General features: G+C 45.6%; 1 protein-coding gene across 1 annotated transcript; it reads right to left on the reverse strand.

Moving 5' to 3' along the window:
• Window positions 1-6645: 6645 nt before the first annotated feature.
• Window positions 6646-9494, reverse strand: LOC139751015 (uncharacterized). The gene is made up of 4 exons (XM_071666090.1): window positions 9440-9494; window positions 8428-8480; window positions 7619-7823; window positions 6646-7524 (listed from the first exon to the last, which is right to left on the reverse strand). The coding sequence occupies exons 2-4, from the start codon at window positions 8477-8479 to the stop codon at window positions 7281-7283; spliced, it is 501 nt and encodes a 166-aa protein (XP_071522191.1). The 5' UTR covers window position 8480; window positions 9440-9494; the 3' UTR covers window positions 6646-7280.
• Between the last annotated feature and the right edge of the window lie 129 nt (window positions 9495-9623).

The following is a 9623-nucleotide window of genomic DNA, read 5'->3' on the forward strand; positions in this document are numbered from 1 at the left end:
TACCTTCCTTCGGGACCTCTTTAAGGTCGACAGTGCCTGGAGTCGCCGTGCTTTCGTTGACGGAAAGAGGCCACGCATTCATTACTTTGGTATCATCACCAATAATTTGTTCCAAACTGACCTGTTTCTTGTATCTAGGTATACATTAGATTACATTTGCATGTGTAAGCCTCTTCCTAGCACTACTCTTAATTCGGATAGAGTCAAAACTCAGGCAGCCTTAACCCGTTCATTTAAATTTGCCTTGCAGTTGACCGAGCTTGTGAACTTTAGACTTGACTCGTTACTCTAGGAAGATTTTGACCAGCTGGGATAGCCTTAATTAGAGATGAATTTCAGAATGTCATGGAAATTATGACCGGTGTCTTACGTACGTTATGATTTTCATATCAGCCATGTAATGGGAAAGCGGAAACGGACCATTCAAAGACAATTTCCAGATTTGGAGTGATAAAAGGATGATATTCACTCAAGTAAATTTACGGTAATGATCGCGGGACACAGTAAAAGGAGGCCTTAATATGAATATCATATCGCAGGAATCTGTGGGTGAGAGGTGACTTGGGACTTGATATCTTCCCTAACCTGTTGTCAGAGTCCTCCATTAGGAGAATAGCAAAGGAGACAAAATAGCGACGGGCAAATACTAGAATAGTATTCTAGTACATGGATAAGGAAATATACAGCAGACTGTTCATTTCCTACATAAGGCCAGAATTAGAATAGCTTCTCAGGTTTTAGTTACAGAGCCTGAAGAATAAGCACCAAAGGGTTAATGCAGATCAAGAGGAGAGCAACAAAGATAGTACCAGTATTAAGAGTTGTAGGGACGGGCTTGAAGCCTCATATTTGTCCACCATAGAAGAGCGAATAGTGAGAGGTGACCTCATCAAAGCTAAATTTTCGAGCAAGATTATGACGTGGAGAGTGAACAGTTCTTCGAAAGATGTAAAGACACGACAACCAAAGAATATACCAAGAAACTCGTAACAAAAGATTAGACTTATCTTTATAACACACAAGTGTTGGATTAATGGAATAAAACGAGAGTGCATTTTATGTGAGCAGTACAATGACTTTTAAAAGGTTTTACGATAGCAGCGGATTATCAAGACATGGGGCCCCACGAGTGTAAAACTCTCTGCTCTTTCTGCACAGATATTTGATTACACAAGATGTATGATGATAAATGTGCATATCACAAACATGAGTAGTTTTACTATAACTTCCGTTGCTCGAAGGTGATCCATGAAATATCTCTCCTAATCAATTCTTAAAGACCAAGATGTCAACTACAGGTTTGGCCCACATAGCTACACCTAACCTGACCTTGTCCAGTTCCAGGTATCTGGCACTCCAAACCTTTTCTCTCCGAAGCAGGGACTTGGGTCGAATGTTTGTCACTCGAGTATTCTCTCGCTTTGGTTGGCAAAAGGAAACTCGAAAGCCATAGTGAGCCAGGTAGTGAAACACCACAGTGAGCTACTAAGCCACGTAGCATTCTTATCTGGAATTTCACCCTCTCTGTATCTCGGAATCTTAACCTCACTATACCTCAAAACACAACAGTATAAAACCCGACTCTTCAAGCCGTAATGCCTCGCTTCCTTGGAATGCCAGCAACCCCACCGTCGACAGCAGCGTCAGCGGTAGTCGACGATGTCAGCAAAGTAGCAAAAATATCACGAACAGCAACAATCTCAGCGGTGGGAACAGCAGAAGCAACAGCAACAGAAGTAGGTAACGGCGCTGTGACTACTTTCAGCAGCAGGAAGAGCGTCAGCAGTGGCAACAACGTCAGCAGCAGTAGCGGGACCAGCAGAAGAGAAGCAGGTTACAGCAGAGCGAGGGTAGAAATGAGGGCGAGAGTTGCCTGCAGGAGGCTTGTGTCAACCCGTACCAGGCCAAACCCTCTTGTGTCTACCACCACTACTATTCTACATCTACCGTTATCTTACCTCCCTGCGTCTACCACTACCATCCTACATCTACCAACATCTTACCTCTGCTTCTACCACTGCTACTCTACATCTACCATGACCCTACCTTCCTATGTCTACCGCTGCTACTCTACATCTACCACTTCCGTCCTATATCTACCATCACAAAGTGGTGTGGTGAAAAGAGAAGAGGTGGTCAAAGCCTTATGTAAGGCGAAGTGTGGCTAAGCGGGTAGAGTGGATGGGATTGCAGCTGAATGTCTTAAGAAAGGTGGGTAGGGTGGTACTTGTGTTGTTGATTGTAGTTAGGATTTCCAGCACATCTATGGATCATTTTGAAGTGCCTGGGAATTGGCAGGATGCACGTATAATGAAAGTTCAAATTACAGAGATACAAGTTTATTGAGTGTACGTAGTAAGTTGTAAGGGAGAGTGAAGCTTGTGAAATGAGTCTGTTACTGTTTGCTGATGACACGGTGCTGGTTGCAGATTCAAGCGTTAAACTGATGAAGCAGGTTTTTGTGTCCGTTCGGGTGTTTGAACAGAGAAAGTTGAGAGTAAATGTGAATAAAAGCAAGGTTCTTAGATTTTGCAGCGGAAAAGGACAGGTTACTTGAGGTGTTAATCTGAATGGAGAATTTTTAGAGGAAGTGAAGGGTTTTGTATACCTGGGAGTTGACATGACAGCGAATGGAACCATGGGATCTGGAGCGAGTCATAGGGTGGGTGAGGGGGCGAAGGACCATGCCGCATTGAGGAATCTGTGGTAAGAGGGGTCAGCACCTGCGGTGTCATAGTGGTCTCGAAGGTGATGTAGAATGCGAGGCATGGGCTCTAGAAGACAGATTACTGTAGAGGATGGATCGGTTGGAAAGGAAATGGTTGTGGATGATATGTGGTAAGAGGAGAGCTGAAAGAGTAAGGATTGACAGGGCAAGAGAGATGTGTGGTAGTGAGGAGAGAGAGAGCTGAAGAGGGTGGGCTGAAATTGTTTGGAAATATGGAGAGGATGAGTGAGGAGAGGCGGACTTAGAGGGTATATGTTCCTAGAGTGGAGGGGACAAGGAGAAGGGGGAAACCGAACTGGAGATGGAAGGATGGAGGTTTTGAGGAGTCGGGACCTGAATATACGGGAGGGTGTGAGGCGTGCACGGTATAGAGTGAACTGGAGCAGTATGGTATACAAGGGGTGACGTGCTGTTAGTGGATTGAACTAGGTCATATGAAACAGTCAGGGGAAACCATGGAAAGCCCTGTGGGGACTACAGTTTCAATGCATTATACGCAACAGCTGGAGAATGTATGTGAGCGAATGAGGCCATTCTTCGTCTATTCCTGACGCTACTTTGCTAACGAGAGAAACAGCTAATGTAACACCCACCGAGCCGGCCCACCCCACACCCGTGCCTGGTGCCTGTCGACCTCACCTGTGTCTCCCGGGCCACGCGTCATGACCCCGGGCCAGCCATGGCCACGTTGGCCTCACGGCCCCGTCTCTCCCCTCCAACCCCCCCCCCCCCCCCCAGGAGAACCAACCCATCCCCCTCCCCACGTAAAATATACATCGTCATATAAACTATTCATATTTCTAATCTGGTTTAAGAGACTACGGGTATTGTTGAGACGAGAGGGAGTTGAGGGGTGGGGACACAGAGAGAGAGAGAGAGAGAGAGAGAGAGAGAGAGAGAGAGAGAGAGAGAGAGAGAGAGAGAGAAGAGAGAGGGGGGAGGGGGGGTCAATGATCGTTGATGACTTCAGCATCGTGTGTGCCCTGTGATTGGCTGACACCAGGACACAGAGGTTACTGACCGCAACACAGAGTCATACATACCACACACCTGACCTGGACCTACTGAACCTAGACCTCTTGACTGAGGTTATTATTTTGGTCGTACCCTAATCGTCAGAATCTATGCCATTCTGCATCATATATCTATATACTTATATCAAGGATCTGCATGTTAGTATAACAGAACTATAACCATCACTTCTACCATCATCAGTAGTTAGATAGTGAAACACTTATTGATGTCATAGGATGAAGTGAATACCTTTAGTCCATACTTAAAGATTTATGTGTCTAAATTTATATCCAATATCCATGTTAGGTTTCTATAAAGCTTTGAACATTATTCTTAGATAGACGATAGAGACTGTAAGATTTTGCAAGACTTTCGTAGGAAAATTGGTTAATTCATATTGGATTGTTCTTAAGCGAACGCACATGGTGTTCATTTCACACACACACACACGCGCGCGCATATGTATGTGTGTGTGTGTGTGTGTGTGTGAACAGAAAATCACAACAAACAAGTGACTTCATGTATGCAAAAACATCACCAGGAAAAGAAAACACGAGAATCCTGAGCGCTTTCGTGTATTACCACATCTTCAGAGAACTGGTTACAGAGATGTAACTCTGCCACTAATTCTCTGAAGATGTGGTAATACACGAAAGCGATCAGGATATACATTTATACTCTGTACTTGCTCGCTGTTTCCCCGCGGTAGTGGGTAACAGCAGGACGCTTTTAATGGGTGCCATGCAGGTTCATGCCACTAGGTGACGTTTACGAGCAAAAGGGAAGAGGGAAAAATGAATGGTAGAATGACAGAGGTGTAAGTTACGTTGGGGTGTGGTCGTGTACGTGAGGGCTAGGATAGGGGAAGGTGTTGTGGATGAAGCAGCTGTGACAAGCAGGATAGGCGGCAGACCTGATGTTGGGTCTATGAAACCCAAATGGCTTATTAAGTTATTGGGGGCCCCTGTGGCATATGTCGGCCCCCTGTGGAATATGGGGGGCCCCTGTGGAATATGGGGGCCCCCTGTGGAATATGGGGGCCCCCTGTGGAATATGAGGGCCCTTTGGAGTGTGCAGTAGGAACCTCTTATACAGAAAAGCCATTTTCTTTTCTATTCTACAGGGGCTGAGAGGTCGTTTGTGGCCCGCAGGCTGGAAGTTTCTGTGTACCACAGTCACCACCATGGACACACCTGTTCCTCCGTATCTCCAAATCTCCTACATGACCTCTGTGTGTCTATAGTACAATCACCCGTCCATATAACACCTGTGGACACACATTTTCTATTGTGTCATGAGACGAGGTGTGGCGGGTTATAACCAGGGAGGGTAGGCACAGTGTGGAGGCGACCCCGCCCGTAGCAGGGAAACATCGTCCACGTCACCAAGCCCTCTCGCTCAAAGCTTACCGTGTCACTCCCACCCTTACCTCGCTCACAAGGATGATCTCTCTCTCTCTCTCTCTCTCTCTCTCTCTCTCTCTCTCTCTCTCTCTCTCTCTCTCTCTTAGTTCCTCATATGTGCAACATGTCAAAAATATTGTTCATTCTCTTCTCATTATTCGTTTACCCCACACCCCCGTTCTTTCCTTTGTCCCCAACTTTTGTTTATAATCTCCACGTAAATGCTGTTAGACATAGACTCGTTTTTTAACTTAGTCTACCTATGATGTGGGTCGAGTTCAGTTATCTGGAAGTGATAAATAAGATTTGTTTGTTCTCGAAAGCAAAGCTGTGACGTTGATTTTATCCTCCTCATACCTCTCGTCCGTTCTCCACGTCAATTGGGGGCAGCGCCAGGAAAACGAAAAAAAAAAGAATCCTCATTTGCGCCCGTCCACACTCTGTCTGTCGTGCAGTAATACAAGAAAATAAATGGTCCGTTATCCCCTACCAGGCCCCCGCAGACCTCCCCGTGGTGTCTCCTCGACCGCTTTATACACCCTGGGTCAGACCATTGACCTATGACCCTCTGGTCTTTAGCCGGGACAGAGGGAATCCAGCGGGCTCACTCACAATACGTTAATGTTCATTGAATAACATCAGCTGTTCTTCAGACCAAAAGTGGCCCCATCGTAGTGACTTCCACACCTAAAATATCTGATGATGTCTGCTATGCTCTATCCCTAACACATCGAGATAATTCAAGAGCTGGTGTAGAAATCGACATGCATTATATTCCTGCCGAGTACACACAATATGTCCATGAGTGTAGGTAAGGAACTCCTCGTATATATGTATCTGAAGTGCCATGAAGATCCGGTCAGTGATCTTCGTGAAAGTACTTTGAAATGAGTCTTCAACGCACTATATGTTAGATGTGGTTCGAGGTTGGTTCGGTGTTGGGTTGCCTGGTGAACTGGGAGGGGCTTTAGACCCTATCAGTAGCTTGGGGTCGTTTAAGCCATCATCGTTAAGTTATAACCATCACCCAGAATTATATTTGATACATTTAAATGTTAAAAGGCAGTTTCCTAGGATCACATATACTCTCTCTATGTATATGAAAAGAAGAAAGAGTGTGCTCATAACTCAGAGTTTACTAAGCTGGTTCGAACTCTGGTTTCAACTCAGTTTCGAAACACTTCTGAATCACCACAAGTGACTAAAACTGAACGAGTCTTTCGACTATTCAGTACAGGTGTGTTTATATGTTAGTGACCAACTTTGCCACCCTTGTGTGAGGTGGGCGAGTCAGGAGTGATATTTTTTTTTTTGCTGTTCGTGTTTATGGTTGTTATTCATGTCAGCACTAACCATTATTCTTGCAATTAAAGATCTTTTATCGGGCGAAATCGTCATGGAATGTGATGGTGCATCTTCGGACGACCATGATACAGTCCCATACAGTATACTGTAGTAGGATGCGGTGCGATCTCCCAGGGGACAAAGATAATCATCATGTCATGTTTCACAGTGTATTGACATACTTGATCCTCGTCCAAACAATGGAATCTAATGCTACAAACTAGTAAGAAGATATGGGAAAAGGAGAAAACAACAATAACAACAAAAGACATTTTGATTCACTTCGGGGGTGGTGTACTGGGGAAGGGAGAGGTGTCAGGGAGGGCAGAGAGAGAGAGATAGATAGAGAGAGAGAGAGGGGGGGGTCAGGGAGGAGAGAAAGAGGTGTCAGGGAGAGAGAGAGAGGGGGGGGGGTGTCAGGGAAGAGGAGTAAAAGAAGGATGGAAGGATTCTGTTGGTGGTGGAGGTGGTGGTACCCAGCTCCTCCTTTATGACCCCCTAGATTGATGGAGGTGATGACCTGTGACCCCCAAACTCGACCCGAGTGTGAGGCTGTGCCATTATGATATTGTGGCGGCTGGATGGTTCTTGCGAGTCAAGAGCGACGTGCATGTGGTCAGAAGAAGCGCTGTGGACGATGAGTCGTCACTGTAGGAAGACGGAAGTCAGGACTGTATGAGACGGGGGATCAGGACTGTAGGAGACGGGGGGTCGGGACGGTAGGAGACGGGTCATGAATGCGGTAGACGGGCCGGGAGTGTAAGGAGACCCTTTCGATCACTTGGTGTATCTTAACAAGCAGGGGGTAAGGTGGCGCCAGCCACAGAACACATGAAGAATAGGGAGAAGGTGGTGGAGGAGTCTGTGGTGGTGGTGGTGACGGTGAAGGTGGAGTAGACAGACGACCATATCTTTAAGGCCAGGTGAGGCTGGGGACCCGGGGCCTTAATGCCATCCACTACATCGAAGATGCCACCAGCAGCTGGTCTGGCTTCTCTCCGAAGTTCCTCGTCCACAGACCCGCTCAGAGACAACCTGGAATATCGTTGATATAAATATGATTCATTCCATACTGAGGCAGGTATTCCTTAGGGTAATCATCACTCACGAACGAGAGTCAGGCACTTACGTATCACCCAGCGCCTCAGGGTTAAGTTTCGTGATGGTGGCGACCCTACGTCGACGCTTGGCGCTGCAGACGTTGCTGGAGACGGTGAGGGCGCAGGTGAGGGGCACTGTGGTGGTGGACGTAGTCACCCTGAGGATCGTCGTCGTCTGCTTCTGCGCCAGGAACCGCTCCTCGTCGCCGTGGGCACTGCCGTCCCCCAGCAGCCCTGCCGGGGTACAAGGACTGGTACAGGAACGATGAAAAGGACGCAAGGACTGGTACAAGGACAAGGAAAAGGACGCAAGGACTGGTACAAGGAGGAGGAAAAGAACGCAAGGACTGGTACAGTTCATACTAACTACAGTCACTATGACTTCAGATACAGTCAGTACAGCTATAGCTACAGTCACGAGATATCACCATCAAGAACAGATAATTTTTCAGAACGGAATATTTGGAAAAACAATTTTTTCAAAAGGCAGTTTACTCCGAAGACCATTTTTATTCCCACTACAGCTATGTCCAAGAACAAAATATATTTCCAAAGGCAGTTTATTCCCAAGGACAATGTACTTAAGGCTGACTTTACGTTAAGTAACTGATGCAAGTTATCAGGTTTCATGTACTGAGCACTTAATGCGACACACTTAACACACTTACGAAACACTTGAGTGATAATGATGAAAATCAACCACTTACTTGGCACTTACCGTGAGTCAAACTCAACAGTACTCACCGTGAGACACTTGGCACTCACAGTGAGTCAGACTCAACAGTACTCACCGTGAGACACTTGGTACTCACAGTGAGTCAAACTCAACAGTACTCACCATGAGTAGTGCCCAAGAGAGCAATGAACACAAGTGCTAAGGTTCCCTTCATCCTGTTGGATAGAAATGGTGTTTATGGATCAGTTCTGCTGTTTGTACAAACAAATATACATATATGTGAAGTTGTTACCTACAGCTAGAATTACGTGTGCAATGTTGATGTTTTTGATAAGAATAAAAATTGCTAAATGTTACTAACATATTAAAAAAAAAAATCTACTTAAATGTGCATAATTTTACCTTCTTATTCTTTCCTGTAGAATTCCCACGGTAGTATATTCTCTCCATACAACGTGGTGCTCTCTCTCTCTCTCTCTCTCTCTCTCTCTTGGCATTTTCCCTAACCTTACAGTTGAGCCGGAGGGAGAGGTGGGTAGAGAGGTGCTATCTGCTTTACTATCCTGTCTCCACCACAAATAAGATCATGACCGTAGGACAGTACTACTATCCTCCACGTATGATGATAACCTCGTCATGGACCAACAAGTCTCCTAGTACTTGTCCTCTCCTTGTACCCATGTACCACAGGACCCAGAGATACCTCACTAGTGTCCCAGGTACCCCACCATACCGTAGCTCCTGTACCTCGCCGTACCTTTCCATACCTCACCATACACAGGGGCATCTCATCTGGATTGATCCGAGTCCCTCTAACATAATTTGTTGTGGGAGAGAAAATAAGCCTCATAATTCTTCCATATGTGTGTTCCTTTTAAAGTCGAGTGTGACCTCTAATTGCCCAAGTAAGTATGCTGTTCAAGTATGACTGTGCGGTCTAATGATTGTTTCGAAAAATAATCTAAAAATCGTGAATTATATGAGTTTCTGAGGCAGAAATATACAAAGGTGCATTATATTTTTTTTTTTTAAAGGTGATCGAATCTTCATCAAATAAAAATTTAGATTCCCCTTTTGTCTCCAAGACGATCACGTATCGAATAGTACAAACTTATATTTTACTTATCTGTTACTTAAATTACCTCGTCACACACACAAAAAAAGGCGGACTCACCTTCTGTAGTGATGGCGAAACAAGTGGTAAAATGTCCTCTCCGTCTGGCCTTTTTATACCCGTATCGAGGGCCTGTTTATCATAAAGCAACGCCTGAAGACAGACCCCATGTGTATAGGCCTATGAGTTTCCAGTGGAAAAGGTCCTGGATATTTTCAGTGGTGGGGAGTTTCTCGTACATTTT

Source organism: Panulirus ornatus, chromosome 10 (assembly GCF_036320965.1).
Source record: "Panulirus ornatus isolate Po-2019 chromosome 10, ASM3632096v1, whole genome shotgun sequence".
NCBI lineage: Eukaryota > Metazoa > Arthropoda > Malacostraca > Decapoda > Palinuridae > Panulirus > Panulirus ornatus.

Coding starts and splice junctions, on each gene's coding strand:
- LOC139751015 (XM_071666090.1), bottom strand. CDS start 8,479: ATGAAGGGAACCTTAGCACTTGTGTTCATTGCTCTCTTGGGCACTACT. Junction 7,824..8,427: donor TCTCTTGGGCACTACTCATG/GTGAGTACTGTT, acceptor GTACCCCGGCAG/GGCTGCTGGGGGACGGCAGT. Junction 7,525..7,618: donor CCTGAGGCGCTGGGTGATAC/GTAAGTGCCTGA, acceptor ACGATATTCCAG/GTTGTCTCTGAGCGGGTCTG.